This window comes from Vipera ursinii (genome assembly GCF_947247035.1).
Source record: "Vipera ursinii genome assembly, chromosome: 1".
NCBI classification, from domain to species: domain Eukaryota; kingdom Metazoa; phylum Chordata; class Lepidosauria; order Squamata; family Viperidae; genus Vipera; species Vipera ursinii.
Genome location: NC_139512.1, coordinates 207,495,932 through 207,523,417, shown reverse-complemented (window position 1 = coordinate 207,523,417; position 27,486 = coordinate 207,495,932). Strand labels below are relative to the sequence as shown.

The 27,486-nt window shown below is 44.5% G+C and overlaps 1 protein-coding gene across 1 annotated transcript in view; it reads right to left on the bottom strand.

The window, feature by feature from the left end:
* ATP7B (ATPase copper transporting beta) overlaps positions 1-27,486 on the bottom strand; it is a gene marked incomplete at its 5' end in the record, with an annotated part of 44,737 nt that continues 17,251 nt past the window's right edge. Inside the window, 12 exons of the mRNA XM_083371044.1 lie at positions 1-941; positions 2,778-2,880; positions 8,535-8,652; positions 8,755-8,958; positions 11,317-11,459; positions 14,023-14,229; positions 16,025-16,142; positions 17,821-18,006; positions 18,870-19,064; positions 22,721-22,855; positions 23,668-23,822; positions 24,838-24,965. Of these exons, the coding sequence (XP_083227170.1) occupies positions 686-941; positions 2,778-2,880; positions 8,535-8,652; positions 8,755-8,958; positions 11,317-11,459; positions 14,023-14,229; positions 16,025-16,142; positions 17,821-18,006; positions 18,870-19,064; positions 22,721-22,855; positions 23,668-23,822; positions 24,838-24,965 (1,948 nt within the window). The 3' untranslated portion in view covers positions 1-685. The remainder of the gene's footprint in view (positions 942-2,777; positions 2,881-8,534; positions 8,653-8,754; positions 8,959-11,316; positions 11,460-14,022; positions 14,230-16,024; positions 16,143-17,820; positions 18,007-18,869; positions 19,065-22,720; positions 22,856-23,667; positions 23,823-24,837; positions 24,966-27,486) is intronic.

The following is a 27,486-nucleotide window of genomic DNA, read 5'->3' as shown; positions in this document are numbered from 1 at the left end:
ATATTAAAAAAAGATAAATATAAATTCTAATTAGAATGTTTAGGGAACTGCCAAGCCTAAGAATACTCTATTTTTGTTGCCTTCTGAAACAAGAAACATTTTCCTTTTTATGGAATTTGAGGGAGATACAGAACAGGGGATTCAGCATCATTAAGAGGAAAGAAAATATATGAAACAACTTTCCATACACTGCTTGATCCAGTATTATAAAATGCACATATGAATAAGCCTGAAGGTTGTGTGCTTCTCTTTTACTTTGCCTCCTTTAAGACAAAGCAGTAAAAACAGGCTGCAAAACGTGAATACACAGCATATCCTCAAGAGTATGATTACTTCTCCTCCATGCCCCGCCCTCAAGTATAATCAGCCTGATCGTTCATTTCAACAACCTTATTCTGACCTTTATGAGAATGTGGTTCTTCTGATATTGATCTAAACATGTAGTATTCAGTATTTGGTACTGAAATGCAAGCACTGCTCTGTAGTTTGATACACACATTATAATTAGCCCCTAACCTAATCCAGGAGCCACCAGGATCAGCTGAAGATACACTCCTCCATTCAAATGAGAACAGGCAGCCAGTGCACACCAAACACACTTCTCTGTAGATGCTCCAGAAACAGAATCTTAAGCCTCTCTTAGTCCCATCGTTGAAACCTGCTGCTCGGTATCAGATTATATCTTTTAAATATAGTGGTCTTCATCCTGATTGTTGGTGAGTAGTGACCATTTGTCTGCTTCAGCCTCCAAGTCAACTGACGCCGTGTCTGAAGTCAGGGAAGAGAGAGACACTTGACTGATATTATCCCAGGTGGCTAATTTGGTAGGTCTTTGTCTCCGGTCATCCATCCCAATATGGACACTAACTTGGGAAGGAGTCAGTGGCTTCATGCAGCCTTGAGCCTCAGCTTCATATTTTTCCAGGACAGTTTTCTTGTAGCTATGGAAACAGAACAAATACAAACAAACATATGTCCAATAGAAGCACAGAGTTGGATATGACAGCTGCCTAGCAAATACTAGTACAGGTAGTCCTCAGTTACAACAGTTCATTTAGTGACTGTGCAAAGTTACAATGGCACTGACAAAAGTAACAAAAGTTTTCCACACTTACAGCTGTTGCATCGTCCCCATGGTCATGTGATCAAACTATCAGATGCCTGGCAACTGGTTCATATTTAGGACGGTTGGAGTGACAAGCATGGTGCAGCCTTGCTGGAGCAGTGGGCTAATGCCTCCTTAAGTAACACCAGCTGCCTGCAATTAGTGCAGGTTCGAGTCCCACCAGGCTCAAGGTTGACTCAGCCTTCCATCCTTCCGAGGTAGGTAAAATGAGGACCCAGATTGTTGGGGGCAATTAAGCTGACTTCGTAATAATGCCGCTTGGGGGGGGGCAAAAGCCCTAATAAGCAGGCATATACATAGAATGAAGGCTATTGCTAAGCACATTTAATTTGTGCTTAGATTGTAAGCTGCCCTGAGTCTTCGGAGAAGGGCGGGATATAAATGGGATTAAAATAAAATAAAAATAAAAATAAATAAATAAATGGGGAAGGCAGATTCGCTTAACCACCATGTTACTAAAAACTGCAGGGATTCACTTAACAAGGTGTGGCAAGAAAGGTCGTAAAAGGGGTCAAAACTCACTTAACAAATGTCTCACTTAACAACAGAAATTTGGGGCTCAGTTGTAGTTGTGTATGTCAAGGACTACCTATAATCTGTAAATCACAAGTCTATTTAAGAAATGGGACTGTTGAATTGAAGAAAATATAAGGACCAGGTTTCTCTAGCCAGAAGAGCTCTTGATTTGTTAATTAATCCATGGCTTGATTTTGGATTGCTGAGTGCCTAATTTGTGAAAAACATCAAGCAAAGCGGGTGGAGCAGCCACAATCTGCATTATCACCAATATCAATCATGTCTTGCACCAACATGTCAACAGTGCTAAAGTTGGTTCTCAACTTAACGACCAGTCGTTTAATGACCACTTGGAGTTAAGATGGCCTTGGAAGGGTGCACTGCAGTTCACAAAGCACTTCTTTATCACAAAATGTTGCCCCCACTCCCACCCCATGGTCACATGAGCACATTTCAGGCAATGTCCCCTAGTCCTGTGACCACACATTTGTTTTTTTATCAGTTTCTGGGATTTAGTTTGTAGCAAGTACCCATCCGAGAGAACTGATATAGACATACGCCTGCAGGATTCACTTAACTGCTATAAAAACAGTTGCAAAATTTAATCCGGTCAAGTGGATTCCTCGACTTATGATCACCATGACATGATCAAAACTCTGGTTCCATTTGTAGTTATAAGTTAAAAACTACCTGCAGTTGAAGGCATTTGCTCAGTATTTTGATTCTTAGAACCAGACTAGCCCACTGCAACTATGGCCCATGTTTAGAAGTTGTCAGTCCTCTTCAAGCAAACTTATTTAGAAAGTTCCAGCATGATGCTGGGCAGAGGTAGAAGAAAGGCACCGTCTGCCTTGATTATTATTAATAGCCTAGAATTAACAGTTTTTAGAAAAGAATACCGCAAGTTTATTTGGTGACTGGGCATTGCTCATTCATTCAGGACTGGGAGATGACTTACCACATCACACAAAAAGGTATTTAAAGGCCAGTGCTCTGACAGACAATTCAAAGCACACTGAAGATGTCCCCCCAAATGGAGATGAAATGTTTGCAGCCAAATCGCCAAGCTCGGAGATCAAACCAACAGCCCAACGACCAACCCGAGCTACTACTATTCAAACACATCTCAACTTACCACTTTAGCTGCAGGGAAGAGAGTAATACGGACACTGAAGATGCAGCCATTGCAGCTGACCCCATCCATGGCTGTAGCACAAGTCCTAGAGGCATAAATGCTCCTGACACAAAAAAATTAGACACGACTTAGAATGTTGCTTAAACAAAGTTATATGTAGGCATCTCTAAGAATGCAGAATTTAGTCTTAGATCATTTTCTTATCACCTGCCTGCTCAAAGCTGAGGAGTCTGCTGCAAAATGGAATTATGTTTGGTGTTTGTTTATTTCTTCTCCCACAAATTTATTGTTTGCTTTCTATTTTTCATGCTCAGAATAATATCAGGTCAGTACAACTGGAGCTCACAGTTGACATGCAATTATCAGAGGGACTTTACATCAGCCAATTTATTGTCTTCCAGAGGCATTGGACTTCCACTTTCATAAAGCCCTAGTCGGCATCCGCAAACAAGACGAGCCAAAGTTATGTAAACTAGAATATTTTTGACATTAAAATCCAATTGCTTAGCATTAGCAATAGCACTTAAACTTATATACCGCTTCACAGTGCTTTACAGCCCTCTCGATGTGGTTTACAGAGTCAGCATAATTGCCCCCAACAATCTGGATCCTCATTTTACCGACCTCAGAAGGATGGAAGGCTGAGTCAACCTTGAGCCGGTCAAAATCAAACACTAGGCAGCGCCATAAGAAGGCTGCTGAAGAGTATATTATTAATTAAGCCAAAAGCTTTTTCACCACAGTCCATTTTCCTTCTTAAGCACTCAACAAAACCAGTAGGGTCCTGAGATGTGAGTATTGTGTAGTGGGTCCGACGCAAGAGAGACACCAGCCGGTGTGTGAGTTCAGCTCTTTATTGGAAGGGGAAGTGAACTGAGGAATGAGGGCTACCTGGCCTCCTTATATACCTGGCCAGGTAAGCTAGCAGCCAATGGGGTTGGCCCTAGGTTTCCCGCCGAAACTGTCCAGGCCACGCCCCCTGATGGCTGTTGCTATGCAGATGCCTGCATACATAACACCCCTCCCCCCCTAGAGAAGACCCACATAACAACAACAACAACATGCAACTACTATAACTATGAGTATATATATAAAAAAACAGTGGTGTCCTTGTGTGAGGGTCACTTGCACACATAGTCCGACAGGTAGGCTGGTGTCCTGTGTGGACGGGTGGATCATCTGGGTGTGCTTGGCCCCTGGGCTTGGACCGTGGGTTCCTGAGGCCTTTGTGCAGGGCTGCAAGGAGCCGGCATCAGGAAATCCTCCTCCTCTGGTCCCTGCCCTGTGACGTCCTCAGCTGGGTTGACCCCTCTTGGAGTGTGGTCCTCCTGTTGATCGTGTGCGTTGAGTTCAGGGACGTGTGTGACGCGCTCAGGGACTCTTCCTCTGAGCTGATCGATGTGTCGCCTTATGCGTCTGTCCCCCTCCACCCCTACAATGTACGAAAGGGGTCCTGTTTTCCCGACCACTGTCCCCGGAACCCAAGGATGTCCAGCCCCATAGTTCCTTGCCCAGACCAGGTCCCCCAGGTTGAGGACCCTGTGTGTGGGTGATGATGGCAATGGTGATGGTAGTGATGCTGGTGGTGATGGTGATGTTGCCCTACCGGTTTCGGCTGCTACCCGGTCTGGGTGTAGGCGGTCCAGCTTGGTGATGAGGCGCCGTCCCCATCGCAGTTCTGCTGGGCTCTTGCCGGTAGCCACGCATGGTGTTGTGTGTTGGGCTAGTAAAAATTTGGCCAGTCTGTGGTGCCAGTCCCCGCTGATGATGCGCCGGAGTGCGTCTTTGGTCGTCCTTACCATCCGTTCGGCCTGCCCGTTGGTAGATGGATGGAAAGGCGCAGAGGTGGCGTGCCTAATCCAGTTCGCCTTCAAGAATGCCTGGAAATCAGCAGCAGTAAACTGAGGCCCATTATCAGACACAATTACGTCGGGGAGGCCGTGTGTGGCAAAGAGAGCTCTGAGCACCTGGATTGTCCTCCCCGAGGTCATGTTGGGGACAGGGACTACCTCTAACCACTTGGAGTGACTGTCCACCACTACTAAAAATAGCTGACCCTGGAATGGCCCGGCATAGTCAATGTGAATGCGGGACCATGGCGTGTGTGTGGCCTCCCACCGGTGTACTGGTGCATGTGGCACTTCTGGCCTGGATCTCTGGCACGTATAACAGGCCTTGACCCGATCCTCAACCTCCTTGTCCAACCCGGGCCACCAGAGGTAGCTCCTAGCCAGTGCCTTCATCCTGACCACCCCCGGGTGCCCTTCGTGTAAGGAGTCCAATACCCTGGCGCATAGTGCGGGTGGAATGATGACCCTGCTACCCCAAAGGAGGCACCCTTTGTGTGTGGAGATTTCATTGCGTCTAATGAAATAGGCCTGAAACTCTGGTCCCGGGGATTTGTCCTGCCACCCTGTGCAAACCCATGAGTGCACCCTGCCCATGATGTTGCCTGTGGCTGTGTGGCTGGCAATGTCCTTGGCAAGAACTGGGCACTCGGGTAGTTCCTGCAGGGCTAGGATCTGTGTGGCTGGTGCTGGGTCTGGGTCGTGTGTGTCTAGGGGGAGCCTACTTAGACCGTCTGCGTGGCCCATCTCCTTCCCTGGCTTGTGTACCAGCTTGCAATTGTATGCTGCAAGGAAGATGGACCACCGGAGCATCCTGGGGGACAGAATCTGGGGGGTTTGCCTGTCTGTGGTGAACAGGCCCAGGAGTGGTTTGTGGTCCGTGAAGACAGTGAACTCCCTGCCATATAAGTAATTGTGGAATTTCTTGATTCCTGCCACGATTGCCAGGGCTTCTTTGTCTATTTGGGCGTAGTTTCTTTCTGCTCCAGACAGTGTCCTAGAATAGTATGCTATGGGGACTTGTGCCCCGTTGGGCTCAAGGTGGCTTAGGACAGCGCCCACACCATAAGGGGATGCATCGCAGGCGATACAAATGGGCTTGGACTCGATGAAATGGGTTACTGTGGACTTGTCCGACAGCAATGCCTTCAGGGCCTTGAAGCTCTGATCATAGGTGGCCGTCCAGGCCCATGTTGCCTGTTTGTCTAGCAGCCTGTGGAGAGGTTCAGCGATGGCTGCCTTGTGTGGGAGGAATGTATGGTAGAAATTCAGCAGACCCAGGAATGCCTGAAGCTCTGCTTTGTTCTTGGGTGTGGGTGCTAGTTTGATGGCCCTCACCTTGGATTCTGTGGGGTGGATTCCCCTGGTGTCTACTCTGAACCCCAAAAATTCTGTGGAAGGAACGCCTATGCTGCATTTTTCCTTTTTGAGTTTGAGGCCAGCTGTGCGCAGCCTTGCCAGCACTTCCCTAAGCCTCCCTGCCAGTTCCTCTGCTGATGCTCCTGCGATCAGGATGTCATCAAAATAGGGGCAGACTCCTGGAATGCCCTTGAGTGTCTTTTCCATAACCTCCTGGAAAATGCCGGGAGCAACGCTGACTCCAAACTGCAGCCTGTTCACCCGGAACGCCCCCCTATGGGTTACTATGGTTTGGATGTCAGCTGTTTCCCTAGTGACCGTGAGTTGCTGGTACGCCTGTGCAAGATCGAGCCTTGCAAAAATGGCGCCGCCTTGGAGGGAAGCGAGAACGTGGCTGACCGTGGGAACCGGGTAAGCGTGTGGGTTTAGGGCGCGGTTCACCGAGCACTTATACTCGGCGCAGATCCTTATTTCCCTGTTGGATTTGAGGGGGGTCACGATGGGGGTTTCCCACTCCCCTCCATCTACAGGCTCTAAGATTCCCTGGGCCACCAACTTGTCTAGTTTGCGCTCGATTTTGTGTTTGAGCGCAAACGGGACTCGCCGCGGCCGAACACTTACGGGGGAGACGTTCGAGTTAAGCTTGAACGATATGGGGGCCCCGGTGTACTTGCCTAATGACCCGTCGAAGACGTCGGCGAACTCCCGGCAAACGGCCTCAACGGAGTCCCCCTGGATCCGATGGATCCCGGATACTGAGATTCCCAGGGCCTCAAACCAGTCCAGGCCGACCAGGCTGGCTCTGCGGCCCTCTACCACTACAACGTCCAGGTGCCCTTCACGACCCTTAAACCCCACTGAAATGGTGGCCTCCCCCTTCACCTTGACCGGCGAATTCTGAAAATCGGTCAGGGTTAATTTAGTAGGCCGTAATTTAATCCGTTGCTTGCTCCGGCTAATTATGTGGTTAAGGGTCTCGTCCGAAATAATCGAGACCGCTGATCCGGAATCAAGCTCCATGCTGCAAGGGACACCTTGCAAACGGATTGTTAATCTAATTTTGGGTTTGAGCAGCCGGCGGCTACCCGTGTGGTTAATGGCCAGCCGGCTCTCGACATAGCCAATTTTTGTTTTGGTGGGGGCCCCAGTACCTTCGAACGGCGGTTCCTCCGGCTGCAGCTCATGGATCTCCTCTCGGGGGTGGCGGCTACGGCAGACGGCGGCTATGTGGCCTGCTTTCTTGCAGGCCCGGCACGTGGCGGACCGGAACTTGCAGAGGCTGCGCATGTGGTTCCCACCACACCCTGCGCACCTCTGGGGAACGGCAGTGTTGCTGGGAGGCCTGGGCCTGTCTGGGCATCTGGCTCGCTGGTCGGGGGTCGACTTCCGCTGGAGGAGGTCGATGCTCAGGTCGTCCTCCTCTGTGGCCCCTTGCCGGTGGACGCTGGTTGCCTGGTTGCCGGGCCGGGTTCCCTGGCAGGCTTGGACGGCCCCGCAGGCTGCTTCGTGGGCTAGGATGGCGTCCTCGGCTTCCTGGAGAGAGACCTCCTCTCTTTCGAACAGGCGCTCCTGCAACCGCCTGTCGCGTAGGCCGCAAATCAGCCGGTCCCGTAGTCGCTCCTCCAAATTTGTGAACCTGCAAGTGACGGCAGCTTCCCGTAGGGCGGCGAGGAAGTCAGCGCCGGTCTCGTCGGGGCGTTGGTCCCTTTTCTCGAATTGTGACCGTGCGGCCACCTTGGAGCGCCGGGGCCTGAAATGTGCGTTGAGCCTGGCCACGAGGTCTCGGTACGCGACGGTGTTGCTGGCCTCCTGGGGGAACAGGTTCGCGGCGACTTCCAGCAGCGCTGGTCCCCCAAGGCAGAGCAGGGCGGCTGCCTTTGCACCGTCTTCCGATATCTGATTGAACCGCATGTACAGTTCAACATGAGCCAGGTAACGGGTCCAGGTTTCGGGGCGGCGGGTCTCGAATTCGCGGGGTTTTCCGGCTCTAGCCATGGCGGCAGTTGCTCGTGGATGTGGCGCTTGGCGTTGCCGGTTCGGCTGGCGGTCGTGGGGGGAAGAAGGAAAAATGCCTTTCCCTTTAGCTCGCGGAGCGTTTCCCCAGTGACTCCAGCTCTTGGTCGGCAGCAATCCCACCTTCGTCGCCACTATTGTGTAGTGGGTCCGACGCAAGAGAGACGCCAGCCGGTGTGTGAGTTCAGCTCTTTATTGGAAGGGGAAGTGAACTGAGGAATGAGGGCTACCTGGCCTCCTTATATACCTGGCCAGGTAAGCTAACAGCCAATGGGGTTGGCCCTAGGTTTCCCGCCGAAACTGTCCAGGCCACGCCCCCTGATGGCTGTTGCTATGCAGATGCCTGCATACATAACACCGAGTTTCCTTCTCTTACATTTTTCTGTCTCCTTCTTTTGCTTTCAAATAATTAAGGATGGGACATAACATTTTAAGACAACTCTTAAAAGGAAAAACAATCCCACTTAAACTAGTAACAAATTTCTTATTTACCTTCCATCAGCCCTTCTGCTTGAGAACCCCAGTACAAATAATTTACCTGCTGCTATGGGTATGCCAATGAGGTTGTATATTAAGGCCAGGATTAGGTTTATTCGGATTCTCTTCATTGTCTTCCTGGATAGATCGATACTTGCAACCACATCAAGCAAATTATTCTGTACCAAAAAAAGAGGGGATTTTTTTTGTTCCAATTTCTCAGAAAGTCCTAGGAATCTCCCCCTACCTCCCCATCACCACTTTTCGTTTTGTAAGCTCACATGAATCAGCACAACATCTGCGGCTTCAATGGCGACATCTGTGCCTGTTCCGATAGCAATGCCAACATCAGCCTGGGCCAGCGCTGGTGAGTCGTTGACCCCATCTCCAACCATGGCAACTTTTCTTCCAGAGGTTTGGAGCTCCTGAACCTTGGCTACTTTGTGAGATGGGAGAACCTCAGCAAATACTTTTCTGATCCCAACCTAGATACAGGAAAACACCCTCTTGTTGGAATCTATGTCTTATAAAAAAAAAGAAAATCCCTTGGAAGAAAAATACATTAAAGCAGGTTTAGAGCTCTTTTAGGGACGCGGTGGCTCAGTGGGTTAGGACGCTGAGCTTGTCGATCAGAAGGTCGGCAGTTTGGCAGGTCGAATCCCGAGTGCCGCATAGCAGAGTGAGCGCCTGTTACTTGTCCCAGCTTCTGCCAACCTACCAGTTCGAAAGCACGTAAAAATGCAAGTAGAAAAACAGGGACCACTACGGTGGGAAGGTAACAACGTTTTGTGCCCCTTTGGCGTCTAGTCATGCCGGCCACATGACCATGGAGACGTCCTTGGACAAGCACTGGCTCTTCGGCTTTGAAACGGAGATGAGCACCGGCCCCTAGAGTCGGAAACGACTAGCACGCACGTGCAGGGGAACATTTACCTTTACCTTTAGAGTTCTTTTAAATCATCTGGTCTGGCATCTCTTTTCAAAAATAGCCAGAGGAATGTGAAAGGAAGTGCTGACATACCATCCCTAAACTCACTGCTGGCATAAAGCCGGCATGACCGCTTCCAAATATTCAACCTCTTTTTCAGAGAGGAATCGTTAATATTAGTTTCTTAAAGGCTTTGGGTGGGTGAGGAAAGGCAGAAGTAACAAGCACTACAAAAAATACAAATCTGTAAGAGGCGATTTTTAAACTTAAGCTATAAAAATATTATCACATGCACAGAAAGTTCCACAAAGAACCATACGCATCTTAAAACAAGGGTTTTAATTCAGTACTCAGATTTAGATACCGTATAGCAGGGGTGTCAAACTCAATTTCATTGAGGGCCGCATCAGCATTGCGGTTGCCCTCAGGGGACCGGGTGGGTAGGGCCAGGGTGGGCGTGGCCTACTGGGTGGGCGTGGCTAGAGTGCGTATGGCCTACAGAGTGGACATGGCCAGCTCTACATCGTTCGCATCAAGGGTGCCTATGAGGGCCTGGGCAGGAGTGGGACAGATCTGAGGGTCTCTGGCAGAAGGAGGGTCTCTGGGCCAGGGCCAAGGCAGTGGGGACCGTTCCCTCACTGTTTCCAGGATGGCTTCGCGGGCCACATGAAACCACTTCGTGGGCCGGATTCGGGCCCCGAGCCTTGTGTTTGACATGTCTGCCGTATAGTATTGGATTGTTCTGTTCTCTCTAGAAATCTGGTAACTCGTAAGTATGGAGGAAATGACCCATACCAGGGCTGCCATCCACACAAAACTTACACTTAGCTCTTAGCCTTCTCTGTCTGGTTGCTTGGAAGATAACCGATAGAACATACTATTTGGACTAAGGAATTATTAATCTGGGCCCTCCCAACTTTTTTGAAATAGAATCCTGACAAACATGGTATTGCACTGCTGTCTAGAACTGATGGGAAGTGAACTCTAAAAAAAATCTTGAGAATACCGGGTTGCAATTCCCTAGCTTAGATTGATAGGCTAGTACAGACATGTCAAACACAAGGCCCGGGGGCCAGATCAGGCCCGCAAAGTGGTTTCATGTGGCCCACGAAGCCATCCTGGAAACAGTGAGGGAACGGCCCCCACTGCCTTGGCCCTGGCCCAGAGACCCTCCTTCTGCCAGAGACGCTCAGATCTGTCCCACTCCTGCCCAGGCCCCCATAGGCACCCTTGATGCGAGCGATGTAGAGCTGGCCACGCCCACCCAGGCCATACGCACTCTAGCCACGCCCACCCAGTAGGCCACACCCACCCTGGCCATACCCACCCTGCCCAGGCCCCCATAGGCACCCTTGATGCGAGCGATGTAGAGCTGGCCACGCCCACCCAGTAGGCCACACCCACCCTGGCCATACCCACCCAGCCCCCTGAGGGCAACCGCAATGCTGATGCGGCCCTCAATGAAATTGAGTTTGACACCCCTGGGCTAGTATAAGGAGAGTTGGATTTAAATCCTCATGTAGTAACAAACCTTCATGAGACCCCCAAGTCAGTTCCTACCCTGTCTCACAGGACCTTTTGGCAAAAGATGGGAGGGAACATGTCATGTTATATTCCTGACTTGTCTTGAAGAACAGTAGGATAAAGAATTATCGTGTATTTTTAATGATTGCATTGTATACCCTCCCAATTTTAGTCTCCTGAGGCAAGCGCTACTTGTTTCAGCCTGTTAATTGGTAGAATCCAATTTTGATGTCACACTGTATCAATTTTGTAGAATGCAGATCAGTTTTATATGCTGTAAGAACCTCCAAGAAATATGAAAGTCATGGTTACCTTCAAATTCAGCACCCATTCAATGAGCCAAACAAAGCTTAATAATTCTCTTGCATACCTTTTCGACAAGAAACCATACCTGAGTTGCAATTGCTTTGGCTGTTTTCCTATTGTCTCCTGTAATAAGCACCACATCCACTCCCATATTCTGCAATATGTGCATTGCTAAGGCTGCCTCTGGCTTGACTGTGTCTGCTATTGCCATCATGCCACAAAGTGCACCTACAAAAAACCCATATCTTTATTTACATTTATGAGACCTGTGTTATGGCTTCTCTGGGAAGCTCGAAATAGTCCTTGACTTGAAATCACAATCAAGCCTGGAATTTCAGTTGTACATTTTTAGGATTATTAAGCGAGGTGCCCACATTTAATTTAATTTAATTTAATTTATTGAGATTTTTATACCGCCCTTCTCCCAAAGGGACTCAGGGCGGTTCACAGGGCATAAATATAAACACCAATACAAACATTAAAAAATAATTAAATTAATGCCCAAGTTAAAACCAGAATACTAAAACAAACCAATAAAAAACCCAAGTACCCCCATCAGGCCAGACCCGCTAGTTCAAATAAATGGGTCTTCAACCCGCGACGGAAGGATCGGAGGTCTGATGCCATCCGGAGCTCGACCGGCAGTTGATTCCATAACGCCGGAGCACCCACAGAGAACGCCCTCCCCCTGGGGGCCACCAGTCAACATTCCTTGACAGGAGGCACCCTGAGGAGGCCCTCTCTGTGGGCGCGCACAGGGCGGAGGGGAGTCGACATGATGGCCTTGCTCAACAACTGCAATCTAAGCTCTCCCTGTTGCAGTTGCTAAGTGACCACATAGGTCGGTGGCAACTACACGGGGCATCTAGGGATGGGGAGGCCCAGGAAGATCCAATACCCATCAGAATATGGAAACCTGCCATGGCTGGGCAGTGTCAGCTGGCTAGGTCCACCGGTGCAGGGACCTCTCTCCTTCCCCACTACACCAGGGTCTACTTATGTTTCTGTTGCCCTGCTCCATCCAGCATATGGGCCCCATTATTGCAATGCTTTGGAAGACTCCTCCAAATTGTGCAATTTGGAGAAGGAGCTTCTGAACCATCATGAGAAGGATGTCAATTGTTAGCATTTTCTCCTTTGGAGAGGAAGATGCTAACCAAGCTGGTATTCCGAAAGGCTCCAAGACTCAGGCCTTCAGAACACTGAGGCTCAGAGTATGTGGCGTTTTCTCCTCTGGAGAGAAGGAGGATGCTAATGAAAGAGGTGGATTCCGGAGGAGAAAACAACAAAGGCTCTGAGAGACAACGTTTCCAGGCAGCCCTTTCATCCTGTGTGCAGAAGAAAACTATTTCTGCAGGCAGGCTGAACAGGGCTTGGAAAGATCCAAGGGAAGGTGCTTTTTCAAACAAGGCAACTGGACTTACTTGTTTCTTTTTTCTTCTCTCTTTTGAAAGTATTTTGATTATCACCGAAAAAGCTTCTTCAGTTGTAACTAAAGAAGCTTCTTGGATGAGAAGAAAAACATTTTCAAAGGACAAAAAACAACAACAACCAAGTAAGTCTAGTTGCCTTTTGGACAAGCATCTTTGGGATAATCACAACCTGGATGATCGAGAATCTCCATAGACAGGGAAAGAGTTCCGTTCGACAAGAGAGACTGAAAGAGCTGCCTGCCAAAGAGAGGCAGGCAGCTCTTACACTACGTGAAGGAAATTCCTTCTCTGGGTAGATTGAAGGGGGCTTGGATCTTTGGGATTCAAGCTTTGTTTAGCCAGCCGGCCCAGCACGGGTGTTTTCCCCACTCCGTGTGCAGAAGGATTCTTTCAGCCAGCCTCTTTTGAGAGCAAAAAAAAAAATTGGCTTGACAGATTGATTTCGGCCCCAGGCAGGGCGGAGTCCCTCTGCCAAGCAGCTCTTTCAGCCGGCTGAAAAAGGTCTTCAGGCTGGACTTTTTTCAACTGCTCCCCAGGAACCAGCCAGGCAACAGCCCCTTGTGACCTTCCCTGGTTGACTTTCTGGGGGAAGCTGGCAAGGAAGATCAGTGGCCTAGCGTGGGTTGTCAGCACCCAGGGCAAGGCAAGTAATTTGCGCCCCCTAACCGCACCGCACGCCTGGCACACACCCCCTCCACAGTGGGCGGCGACCCGGCGGCTCGGATCGGATTCGCACAGCCAGCACTGCAGTGAGAGAGAGTGAGTGAGCCAGGCAGGGGCAGAGAGCTGCGAGTGTGAGCGCCCCCCCAGATGTTGCGCCCGGTGCGGCTGGCCCCCCCTGCACCCCCCACGCTACACCACTGAGGAAGATTGAAAATGGCGATGACTGCAGGGTGCTTGACAATCCATCGTTAAGTGTGAAGTGCATCGACTGCGACCATGGGGTTGCAATGGGTGTTGCAATAGCCGTAACTTTGAATACAGGTCATAAGTCCCTTTGTGCAGTGCTGTTGTAATTTCAAACTGTCACTGAATGGATGGTCATTTAGTGAGGACTGCCTGTATGTGGGTATTCCATACTGTAACCTTCCCTACCCCGGTGTCTGCCGGAGATGCTGGACTTGATCTCCTGCGGTTCTCCATCCAGCACACCCAGTGGTGATGTTAACAGAAGGAATTAGGGAAGCGAATGCTCGATGCACGCGGAGGGCACTGGCCCAGGGAAAGATGTTACAATACAACGGCTTCTTAATTTGAATTTTTTAGCTACAGGACTGAGCAAGATTCCAGTAGCATAGCTTTGCACATTTTTCGGAAGTCCAGACATATCTTCCTTTAACCCTGATCGGTTAGCCTACCATTTATAGCCATCAGAATTGCTGTCTGCCCTTTCATTTCATGATCTCTCATGGCCTCATGAACGTCACTGGAGATGTGCAGGCCATTCCGTCTCATCCACTCCCGATTCCCAATCAACACGGAATACGTTTGAGAGACTGCGGGATCTGTCGGATGTAAGAAGGCAGAACTGTGAGAATTTACATAAAGACTTTTTTTTTTACAAGCTGCAGGGGAGGGTTTCTTAGGAACTTCCCTTCCAATCTGTTTGCTTAAAAGGTATCAATCTATATGACTTGATAAGGATGATAAAACATCAATTTGCTTGTCTGGCTAAGCCAATTCAGAATATTCTTCAAAAACATTCAAGATGTTCTGAGACAGTGCAGTGCTGTGGAATTAAATTTGTGTGAGATCTGTTTACTGCTTGGCAATGATTAAAATTAGATAGGTGTTGTGATTCAGGGTCAGCCTGTGGGTTCGGCAGTTGGGTCAGACGACTCAGAGGAGGAGGGGGGTGTTGAAGAGCTTGCTGAGGGGGTTGGAGAGCTTGCTGATGAGAGCCCTCAGCCAGGCCCCTCCCACCTGGTCACGACGGAGACCCAGCTATGTGAGCCTGACAGCGTGGATGAAGATGACCCACAGCTGGCCCTGTTCAAGGACGCCCGACGCAGGAGGCAGTCAATCAGGAGTAAACAGAGGAAGGCAATGGGGCACCTTGGAAGGAGGCAGAGAGAAGCCACGCCCTGAACTGTATAAAAGGGGAATGCGTGGGAGGGCTAGTTTGCTGAAGGCAACCGCTTGAATAGTTCCTGTTTCATAGCTCCTGTTTCATGGTTCGTGTCTTGTTTTGCTCTGTTTTATGTTAATAAATTTGGCAGGCTTAGTTCCAGCCTCTTGCCGTTTGTAAAGGGGTTGTCCCTGCCTTTTCTGCAGGGCCGGTAGCAGGCTGGTACAGAACAATAGGAAAGAGTACACACCAAACAAATAGCTTCTTAAAAGGCACTACGAGGAACCAGGAACTAAGAAAAACTGAATTCCAGAGGGAAGAAAGGTCTTTTGGCTGCAAGTCAAAAGGGAACTGTAATGCAGAATGGAGTACATGTAACCAGACAATTCTGACCAGGCTAAGACAAGCTTCTTTTCACTTGGAACACTGGAATTAAGATAATCATTGAACACTCCTGGGCATCTACCTTGCCTAACAAACAAATGGGCGATTTGATGGTATTTTGCTTTCTTCGAAAAAGACCGTGTGGTGTTTTTTTTGTCCTGGGGTAAGAACATGAAATTGCAACAGCTCTTCAGACTTGGTTGTATTGCTCATGTTGCTCAGCATTTCAATTTACAGAAGCTGGAGATATTCCATTTAGGAATATTCATCCATTTAGTTCTCCTTCTGTCTTCTGGGTCATTCAAATTGCTCCAACCTTTTTGAAAAATTGTTTCCTGTGTAGACCTTAGGAAGGTTTATGATGAATACAACAAACCCTAAGGTTTGTTTTTTTTAAAAAAGACTTTTCTAAACAGCATCTATTATCAATTAGATGATTTACTGAATCTAAATCAGTGTTCCGTTTGTTCTTCTTTTTGCCAGTGGCCTGCTGCTTGCTAAATTTGAAACTCCTAAACTGATCAAAGCACTCTATTATCCAAGCCTTAAAAAAATATCCTTCGGAGGCTTTTATGAGGTCTTCCTTCATTTTTTTAAAAAAAAGCCTAAGAAACAATATCTAATCTTGATCTGTTTTCCCCATCTCTTCCATATTTTTCCTTTCTAGAAAAGATGAAACCAGGAAGGAAAGATGGCACAGCTTTGACTGGTAGAGCATTTGAAAAGTTTTTTTAACATCTTTAACCAGGAACATAGCCAACATGAGCTGGTTGGACCTACTGTAACTTAGGTAATTCCTTAAGCAAACCGCCTCCATTTCTAAATAACACCTTGCTTACCTTTTACTTTGGGGAGTGGAATCTGACCTTTAACCCCTTTATTAAAGCCATCAATATGAGGGCTAAGACTGGTCATATCCTGCTCATCGCCCAATACGGTTTCAGTGCTGCTAACATTACAGCTTATTCCACATCCAGGAACTGTCTGAAAATTTTTACAGCATCCAAGGATCTCTGTGCCAAGTTCCTGCAAAATACATATTTTAAACATCACTTTGAAGTGGCAAGATGCTTCATGTTCACGCATAAATAGAAACATTTAAACCAATAAGCCAGACATGTCAAACACAAGGCCCGGGGGCCGGATGCGGCCCGCAAAGTGGTTTCATGTGGCCCACGAAGCCATCCTGGAAACAGTGAGGGAACAGCCCCCACTGCCTTGGCCCTGGCCCAGAGACCCTCAGATCTGTCCCACTCCTGCCCGGGCCCCCATAGGCACCTTTGATGCAAACGATGTAGAGCTGGCCACGCTCACGCAGTAGGCCATACGCACTCTAGCCACACCCACCCGGCCCCCTGAGGGCAACCTTGATGCTGATGCGGCCCTCAGTGAAATTGAGTTTGACACCCCTGCAATAAGCAGACTGCAAAAGCTTTTCTGAAATAGAAATAGCACTTAGACTTACCGGTATATACTGCTTCACAATGCTTTACAGCCCACTCTAAGTGGTTTACATAATCACCATATTGCCCCCAACAATCTGGGTCCTCATTTTATCAACCTTGGAAGGATGGAAGGCTGAGTCAACCTTGAGCCGGTGAGATTCGAACTGCCAAACTGCAAGCAGCCAGCAGTCAGCAGACGTAGCCTGCAATAATGCATTCTAACCACTGCGCCACCCTGGCTCATGATGACAATGTGAATATAAAAAGTGAATATGATATGTAGCTATTTTCTAGAATAATAGCTTCCCCAAATTTAAGCTTGAAAAACACGTACAAAATGAAGTGTACTTTAAACAGAAATTATGTATCTCACTATACTACTTCAATTTTAAATCAAATTAGTACGATAAACTGGCTTGAAAAATATTCTACAGTTCAAAATAAAGAGTTTCTCACAGAAATTCTGAACTTGGCTTAAATGTCACAAATTCTCTCAAGGCAAAGCAGCTCTTCTCTTTTTCAAAAAAATAAAATAAAAAATAGTAGTTATAGCTTTGGGGGATACTTAACTTGCTTAGGTCTGTTTGACAGTACTAACAAATTATGGCCCTATGAGGCTACTGACTTGCAATACTTGGTAACCCAGCCAGGATAGCCAATAGCGAGGGATGCTGGGAACTCTAGTTTTGTCTTTTTTAGAGAGCTAGGGATCTCCTCTCTCCATTTTAGATCAGGTTTGGCAGCTTTGTCCCTTCAAGTACTGAAGTCCTTCTTGTATCAGGCTATTACCCTGAGCCAGCTAAAGGGGAATTGGGTGGGAGTTCACATCCAAGGGAGTCCCTTTGCAGTACATGTTCTTGGCTCCACTCAGCTCAGGAGTGATGCTTAAGAACAAATCTGAAAAAATAGTGGATGCCCACAAATATCTGGCCATAAGAAGGCAGCTTTCTCAAATAGTGGTATTGACTTTGAAGAGATGCATCCTAGGAAAAAGCACTACTATTTTTCCAAAAGAACTGGGGAGAAGGGAGGTGTTACTTCCTATCTAACTCTCTGCTCTTTAAACTGAGAGGGTTCAATTTTCGGATACCAATTATCACTATGAGACATCAGTGTGGATTCTTTTGCCTCATTTGAGACATTTAAGGCTACTTGGGTTTTATATAAGATTTCATAATTAAACCATTTTAGAGCTTGTTACATGCCAAGACAGAACTTTCCACCCAAAGCAGGGCTGAACGTCGATGAAAAGAACGCACCTCTTTGCAATACTGAGTAACAGCCATTCCCAGAGGATGCTCGCTGCTGGCTTCGGCGGTGCCAACGAGAGCGAGGAATTTCTTCAGAGGCAGGGTAGCTTCTGAGTCTCCTAGCAAGAGAACCCGCATGACTCTGGGAACACCGTAAGTCAGAGTCCCGGTTTTATCAAACATCACTGTCTTCACCTGGAAGAAGTCGTATCGACAAGTAACGACTTTGCTAATTTGAAACATCCAGAGTATAGTTCCCTTGTAGCAGAGAGGACCAGCTTGCTGATAGGGCAGGGCATATGGTAAGAAAAGTAATCCCAGGCTTTGGCAGGATAGTGCCCTTTTTCTTTCTTGGGAAAGGTGCCTCTTTTTAATGGATGGCAAACGTGCCATCTTAACTAATAATTAATTCATCAATCAATCTAATTAATCTAAGTTTTTTTGACAAAAGCGAATTGTCCTATTCCCAAAATCTTAAAGTTACTACCCTTCCTTTAGTTTTGAGCAATTTATTAAGTAAATTCTCAGTTTTTCACATTTTTGTTAGGTAAAGTCTCTTTCAAGTCAAACGTGACTCATGGACATATCCACGGGGTTTTCTTGGCCACATACAGAAACAGTTTGTCCTAACCTTCCTCTAAGAAGTATATGACTTTGTTAGGGCCATTAGTAATATTACCTGACAGATCTGCTAATGTCTTAAATGCAAATCAATCTTTGCATTTATGTCTGACCAAGTTTCACAGTTTGGTCCTTGACTGCTAAACCAAATGTCAAGGACAGGAGCAGAATAACTACCGTATTTCTCTCTCTGAAGACCAAAAACTGGAATTATTCCCTATGTAAAACTTGAATTCTGGACATTCCAGTTAAGCTGCACATTAAGGCAGCAAGCCTCTGAAACCATTTTAGCGACTACTAATCAGTAGGTATGCAAAGGAACACGCAGAAAGCCTGCTTTTTGGTTTGTTTAAAAAGACAGTGGCACAGGCTATAATAAATTGCTTCCAGTTTAGGACTAATAACAACAGTCGTAAATTAGCAATGACAATATTAACCTTGTGTGCCATCTCCAGGGGTTTCCCACCTTTGATTAGAATACCATTCTGAGCAGCAACTCCAGTGCCCACCATCACAGCAGTTGGAGTAGCCAGGCCCAAGGAACAAGGACATGCAATGCACAGCACTGTGATGGAGGTCTGGAAAGCAAACCGTATGATAATTTCGGCTTTTGAGTTGTGTTTGTTGTGATTCTAGAAAGCAAGCAAGACACATTTATTTCCAAGAGATTTTTAGTTATTGGTAATCATTTATATTAGCCATATTATGCACAAACATGCTCTCACACATCTTTTTTTTATTTAAAAAGTTTTACAATACATTTTGACTTTAATCCCCCCCTCCCCCACCCCTATCCCTCTCCCCCACTCCCTCCCCCCCCCCCCGACTTCCCAGAGCTAAATACAGGGCATAAAATCAAAAAACAAACATAAACACCCCTATATTATCAACAATAAACTATAAATTCTATCTCTCTCTAGCTCATATAAAATGAGTACAAACAATATTAATATTACAAATATAGTAGAGAAGAAAAAGAGGAAAACAAAAAAAGATCTTTACTCAAAATAAATTTTCTTAATCCCAGTCCTTATTCATATTAATTTCAAAAAAAAAGGGGGAAAAGAAAAAAAAACTTTCACCTACTATTTGCATTCTCCCACCTTTCTCTAATTTCCAAACAAATTCTCAGTTACGCACCAAAAGCGCTTATCTCTGTTAATCTTAATAATCTCCAACCAAACTAAACTATAATCTAAAATAGTTCTTGCGTGTATCACGCCAAATGTCTCACAGTTCCAAATCATCCTTAAGTTCAAATAAAAGTTCAAATAAAAAGAGTATATATATATAAAAAAATTTTTTTAAGCAATCTCTAAGACAACTTGTTATTAATTAGGAGCTTACATACCCACTCTTAGTTCAACACATACTTTAAGTCCGTAACCCTAATATACTTTTCTAGCAAGCAAATAACATCAATCTTAAATTGTATAAAATATTAAAAAAAAGAAAAAAAACTTTCTTTCTCCTCTATAATAATTTTACTCCATTGACATTCTAATCTAAAAATTTAATCAGCAATCTTAACGCCCCAAAACTTTTGGAGCACCTCTGTCATGACCCCCAAAACTTCTTTAGACCGCTCTCCTCCTACATCTTCATTGTAAGCACACTTTGAAGATTCCATAACTTTCTGCTGGTCTAGCTCTTGCTCTCGTCTCGCTCTTCTTAGGGCGGCACGCGTCATCTTCTGGCCTCCTGCAGCAACCGATGAGACTGTAGCTTGATCCCCTCCACCACCATTGTCCTCTATCTGTCTGTCTGCAACATCTTGAAACTTTCCCACACCATGTCCTTTTGCAACTTCCAAAAATGATAGGGGGGTTGCTTTTAACACATTACTATAAAAATCACGTGCCTGAGCCACAGTAACCAAACGATGTCTTTTACCTTCGTACGTTGTCACCAACCCAACTGGAATCTCCCATCTGAACTTAATATCACGTTTCTTAAGTTCCTGTACTAGAAATGCAAAATCTTTCCTTCTCCTTAGGATCTTCGGAGGAATCTCTTTTAAAACCAAAACTTCTTGCTCAGCCACTACCAAATTAGTATCATAAGCAGCTTGAATGACTTCATCTCTAATTACTCTCTTTGTAAAATAGACCACCACATCTCTGGGTAACTTCCTCTGTCTTGCAATCCATGAATTTACACGAAAAACTTTGTCCATATTTCCCTCAATTTCAGATGCTGACTGGCCCAGTACCCCTTCCAGAGCCTCAGAAATCAGCTGCTTTAAATCTTCTTTACCATTCTCCTTTAAACCCCTAATTCTAATAGCATTCTGCATCTGATTATACTGAACAAGGCTCAATTCTTCATCCATTTTATCCCTTATATTTTCATTTTCTAATACCTTTGCTTCTAATATAGAATTCTTTTGACTGAGATCCTCCACTTTTATATCCAGCTGTAGCACACATTTAGCTACGGATACAACCTTAGACAAGATGTCCACCCTCATTGCTCTCAGCTTCTCTTCCATCTTCTTCTCCAATTTCTCCATTTTCTCCTCCATTTTCTCCTCCAATTTCTCCTCCAGCTTTTTCAACTTTTCATCCATCATGTCAGACATCAGTTGTGCGTGCTTTCCAAGAGCGTCTTGTAAATCCTTAAGCGTCAATACCGGGAGAGATGCAGGAGGAAGCAAAGCTTGCAGTGAGGTCTCTTGCACCAGGGAAGACCCCGCATTCCGAAGAGCTTTAGAAGTTTTAGCCGCCATCTTCCCCCACTTTCACTTATTATGCACTTTCACTTTAAAGCTATAAAATCCATTGAGCTAGAGAGTAAAAATAAAGAGTCCACTTCACCTTGACCTCCTGTACCGCTCTGCCTGCATCTTGATAATCAAAAGTATTTCCTTTTGGCAGGGGTGGTTGCTAACGCCTGGCTCTGCTCCAAGAATCCCAGAGCAGAGGCGCTGCGCAGCTCGGAGCAACCCAGGCTTCGGGGGGGCTCATCTTTCAGCCGCCCTAGCTCTCAGCTCAGGCGGCCCCAGAGAGCTCAACCCCTACCTGGGGCCTCACCCCCTCCTCTTCTCCCGAGGAGGGGGCTTCAAATCCATCTAAACAGCTGATAGGCGCTGTTTACGATGGAAAAACACAGCTGCGGAGCGGGCAGCCCGAAAACGGCTGTCTTTCGACGTCGCGTCGCCACCGGAACTCGCTCTCACACATCTTTATGCTGGTCTTTTGGAGAGAAATCACTATATGTGAAAATTCAGTCCACCTACCGCTTTTGGTTGAAACTGCGTTCAATATACTCTTCCATATAAAAATATTCTGACTCTCAATTGCATTTAATTGCCTTTTCAGAATACATTTTCTTCTGTTAATAGTTAGATCTGATCATTTCCACTTTGCTCCAGTCCTTAATTGTCCTGCTTAATAGTTGTTCTTTTAAGCAACATTTGGGGTATTTGAAGATTACAAAATGAAAAAACTAAAACACTGCAAGGTGACAAAGTTCCAAAGATTTGCTCTTCCTGTTTAATTTCATGATTGCTGTTCTGTTTGACAACCCAAACTAAACAAGGCTCTGTAACTGTATAAAGTAACAGTAGAATTAAAACTTCAGCTTTTGCCCAATGATATTTGGCAATTGATCAGTTTAATTCACATAGTAATATTTGCTCACTATATTAATGTGACAGAAAGAGAACAAATGCATGTCCTGGCACTGAGATGTTATGACAAATGGGTAGAAGTAATAAAACGCTCAAGTGAATTGTTTTGCATTTCATTCTCAAATGGGATAGCGAAGTTCTTGAGAAAAACCATTTGCCTTTCACCTCTTTCTGATCCCCAGAGACATAAAGAAACAGCATTGGAAACCAGCATAAAAAAATAAAAACCTTCTGAAAATGTCAGATTTAATAGATAAATGTGACAGATGTCTGGATTCATACTGAATCTGGAATCACTGAATTGGGTTTCCTGGGATCTTAAAAGTATGTGCCAATGTTTACAAAAATATTTTTAAATAAAAAAACGATACAGGAGTGGACGGATGGATGGACAGGCATATACATATAGAAACCTTTCAGTGGTTGGTTCATTTTTACCTAATTCTTCTTGGGTGTTCTCAATTTATTTATATCTTTTATAGTCTCCTACCATAGTACCAGTCTCTCTAGAAAATTATGAGTTGCTATTGTTCACTTCCAATTCTTACTAATGCATGTTGAAGCCACTTTAACAACTCTCTGGAATTATTGTAAGTAAGCATTCCAAGTAATTACAATACTTTAATTAATTATTATAATTAAATAAACAATACTTACAGGAAAATATTTCAGTACAACATCAAACTGTATAAATCCAACTACAATCCATGTTATCAGGGTTGCTGTTGAAATTATTATGATAAATGGAACAAAATAACCACTAAATTTGTCAGCTAGCTGCTGGATGGGTGCCTGCAAATCAGAAAACAGTAAGTTCTTATTAGTACACAATATTTAAAAAAAATACATAAACTTATCTAATTATTTTACAAACACATCTGATTTAGAGAAATACAGTTTTCTCTCCATGCCTCTCACCTCTGATTAAAATGCCATTAGTGAATTAACTGAAAGTTCATTTGTCTCTTGAAAGCCCTGAAGAAATGCTTTTAGCTTGTTACTGAGACAAGAGGATTTACTTCTAACGAAGTATGTTCAGGACTCCAAGGACTAAAGCAATCTATAGAAGGTGTTTCAAACCAATAGTTCTGTGATGACAAGGTCCTAAGCCCAATAATTGCAACTGTACATGATCTTTCTGCAGTAAGAAAATAAAGGCCTTCTGCGGTTTCCCATCTCTTGGTCCATGATAACAGATGCTTTCCCTACTGGCTCCCTGATCCAGCAGGACCAACTAATCCATACGATCAGGTTGGAGAAAACCACGTCAGCAGGCATCTCATCCAATGCAATTTAACAGTTAGTTTAAGGATGTATTGTGAAACTGAGCAACGAAAATAAACCGAGTAGGCAAACTTGGTGGATTAGATTTAAAACTGTCTCTCTGGATCAGGTGCCCTCCAAATGCTGGCAGAAGCTGGGATTCAGAAGACCTCAGATGGGGAAGGGTAGGGAAAGAACTTTGAGAAATATTTTAGGAGAGTGGGTTTTACTTTTGTACACTAGAGTTCTGGAGTATTTCTAGTAATTTGAACACCCAGGTCAGCATATGAATTTAAACGCCCTCGTCCCCCCCCCCACACACAACACTTTGTTTGTTTTACCTTTGACATTTGAGCTTCCTCAACTAGTTTCACAATTTGTGCCAGGGTGGTATCAGAGCCAACATGAGTTGCATTTACAAGCACAGAGCCGTGTGCATTGAGAGAACCCGCAATAACCGTGCTGCCAGGTTTTTTAGTAACTGGCATGGCTTCTCCTACAAATATGATAAGTTAATCCACCAACATGTTTTAATAGCATTTCACACATAGAGTGGCAGTTACAAAAAAAATAGAGCTGCTTTAAGATTTACCCTGAATTTTGAAGAAAGCACCGCCTCGTTGCAAAGTAAGGAGATCAAGGCGCGGATGAACTGCAAATGCTCTTTGGTGAAACTGAATCCTAGCCATCCAACAATAACTCTTTGTTCTCTTTCTTTGCTATTTTGTTCCCCGTGCATCTCATTCTCAAAAACTAAGCCGCTCAAGCAGCAAAACACAACTCCTTATTGGGAAACTGATAACATGAGTTGTTTTCTCTCCAAAACGATTTTATTAAATTGTTTCTGCGATTTATTAGGAAAATAAATTTGAATTCCAAGGAATGCCTTCGAATATATCTTGTACATAGTGAAATAGGACCAAAGGATGTGGAAAAATGTTGGCTAATAGAGATCACTTTGTGATTTCACCCAATTATTAATAAGATCCAAAAGTATCCATCTGGGGCTAAAGGGATTCCCTTCCTAACTTTGGTTCCCTCCAGGCACCAAAACTACTGGGATTCTTTCCAAATAAGATTTGGGCCACCATATGTGGCCGAGGTAACACAGATAGAAGTCCAACTTGAGGTTCAGAGGTAAAACTGCCTTCAAACTGTGGTAAATCCTTAGCGGATCCGTATAAACTTTCTTTGAATGGAATAGAACAAAAGTGGTTCACCTTTCTGTCTTCTGAGTGAGATCTTTTTCTTATTTCCGACTCTTGTCATGCACCTTTTGACTTCTGACATGGTTCTCCCATTCTAGTATCAACTAAACTGGTCTTATCCAGTTTAGCCTTCTAATCTATCAAGGTCAGCTAGATGTTACTTTTCTAGATGCTACGTAGCCCTAATATATTTCATCTCTCCCTCCCCCCTACACACACACACACACACACACACCAATCTTCTTGCACAACAGCAACTCTTTGGAAAGGTAAATTATTTATTCTTTCAAAGTAAGGAATTACCTGTTATAAGAGATTCATCGGCCATAGAATTGCCTTCAATCACTTTTCCATCAACTGGAAATTTCCCACCAGGGACCACCTTTACAATATCTCCTCGCTGAACTAGTTCTACAGGAATTTGCTCTTCTCTGTAAGATACAAGTTCACGGTTAAAATTCAATGCAACTTTTCCCCCCCAGATCTTGCTTTTTCCAGACAAAAGACATTATGCTATCTTAATAAAGGTAAATATACAAACATAACTATAAAAAACCCACATGTGATATGTAAGTTGTTTTAATATTCTAAAACTATTTTTATGCATATGACTGCATAGGCCAGAAGATTATAGCATTGAACTAGGCCAAGGATATCAACTTCATCTCCACTTTCAACTGCAGAAACTCACTGGGTGACTTTGGGCTAGTCACTCTTTCAGCCCAACCCACCTCATTGAGCTGTTGGAGGGAAACCTAGAGAAGCTAATCTAATAAATCAACAGATTTCATATTCTAGGGCTGGGGTAGGCAACCTGGGCTCTTTTATGACTCATGGACTTCAACTCCCAGAATTCCTGAGTCAGCTATTGTTGACTCAGGAATTCTGGGAGTTGAAGTCCATGAGTCATAAAAGAGCCCAGGTTGCCTACCCCTGTTCTAGGGAATCTGAACTCTTTCCAACCATGTACCACATTTATTGTCTCAAGATATTTAATCTATATCTTACTCAAGTAATGTGTGCCACTGCAAAGCAGTGGTCAAGTGACTTTTCAAGATGGAATAAAACTAAACACATTTATTTAAATTTTATTTATATTAATTACATTTATATTCTACTTCCATCAAAATTAACTTTCAGCACTGAGTTAGAACAAATATGAAAGAAAAAACATGAATAATACTGCACATATAATTTTTAAAAATTATATATAGATATCTACTTCAAAAATGTAAGGGGAAAATATTAAAATTCAATTTAAATGTTTTCAGTCTGATATATTTACAATACAGACATTGTTAGATCCTTTGAGTGCTAAGATTAACATATTTGTTATACCTGTAATAAACATATTCCTTGTAATAACAGTTAAATAAAAACTAGATGGCGTTCTTGGAAAAAACAGAGTAAATAAAGAAATACAACATTTATTTTATATGTTCAGCTAAACAATGGCAGAGCCATTCAGATTTACATGGTAATGCCGAATGATTGTAGTGAGGCTATTGAATATCACCAATGAGAAAATCTTTCTAAGAACATATCAAGAAAACCTAATTACTTCACAGGAGGAGATATATAATATACTGCAACTAATTCAAACAACAATGACTTTAAACCACAAAGAAATCCAAAATAACTTTGAAAATATAAATCAATCTATTTCTAAGTTGACCCTACAACAACAAAAATTCCCAGAAAACAACAACAGAGAAGGAGCAGATAAAATAGATAAATAGATATAGAATTGAGAATAGAGACTTAAAAGATGGAAGTTAACAAAACAAGGAAACATGATTTAACCCTAGTAGGAAAAAATCTACAAGAATTGGAAAAAACAACTTATCCCTTAAGACTACAAAATAAATCTGAGGACAAGAAAATAAAATGGATAAAATGGACTGTAGAGATGTCAGGAACATCGGAGAGAAAGGAAATGATAAGAGAAGCAGAGAGAGAAAAAAAGAAAAAGATTTTCAACTAACAAAAAAAGTCAGAAGCCTCGAACAGAGACACTTCACCTGATTTACTTTTTATATGTACAGCAACATTTACGAACTTACGGAAAAACTTTTTGATTCAGCAAAATACATTGATTAAGAAAGATACTGGGCAAAGGAAAAAGACTAAAGTGGAAACGAAGAAAATAGATGATGGGACTTACCAGAGAGAATACTTAAAAAAAACATTTGTTTGAATATGGTTAAAGAAATAGAAAAGTTTCAGAATATATATGTTATTCTAAGAAGGATGATTTTCCTAAATAATATAGTATGCTTTTTCCCTTTTTTGTTTTCTTTCTTGATATAAGTAATATACATATATGCTTGAGTATAAGCCGAATTTTTCAGCCCACTTTTTGGGCTGAAAAATTCCACTTCGGCTTATACTCCAATCAACAAAAAAACTTACCGAGGACTTGTGCGCGGCCGAGGCTTTGGTGCTACTTTCAGAGCCTTCTCCGCTAATCAGCTGTCTGCCCATCAGCTGTCCATAGGGATGCTGCAAAGCTCTCCTTCTCTAGGCCTTGGACTCCCTCCTGGCTGAAGAGTAGGTGAACCAAGCCAGCAAGGAGACAAAATGTTTCTGCAGCTGTTTTTTTTTTTTTAAAGTAATCTCCGAAGGTTATGCCAGAAAATGGAGGACGCTGGGTCTTTGCAAGCTTTAGCTGTCCGCCTGGCTGCCTGAAGGCCTCCCTTTTCAGGCAGTCTGACAGACAGCTAAAACTTGCAAAGACCCAGCGTCCTCCGTTTTCTGGCACAACTTTTAGGGATTTATTATTATTATTCCTACTACTATTACTACTACTACTACTTCAGGAGTAAAAAGTTGCAGAAAAAAATTCTCTCCTTACTAGCTTAGTTCCTCTACTCTTCCATCTGGAGCCAAGGTAAGATTTTAAAAAGGGATCTTGGTTGGAAGGCAGAGGGAGAGTTTAGTTTTAGCATCTAA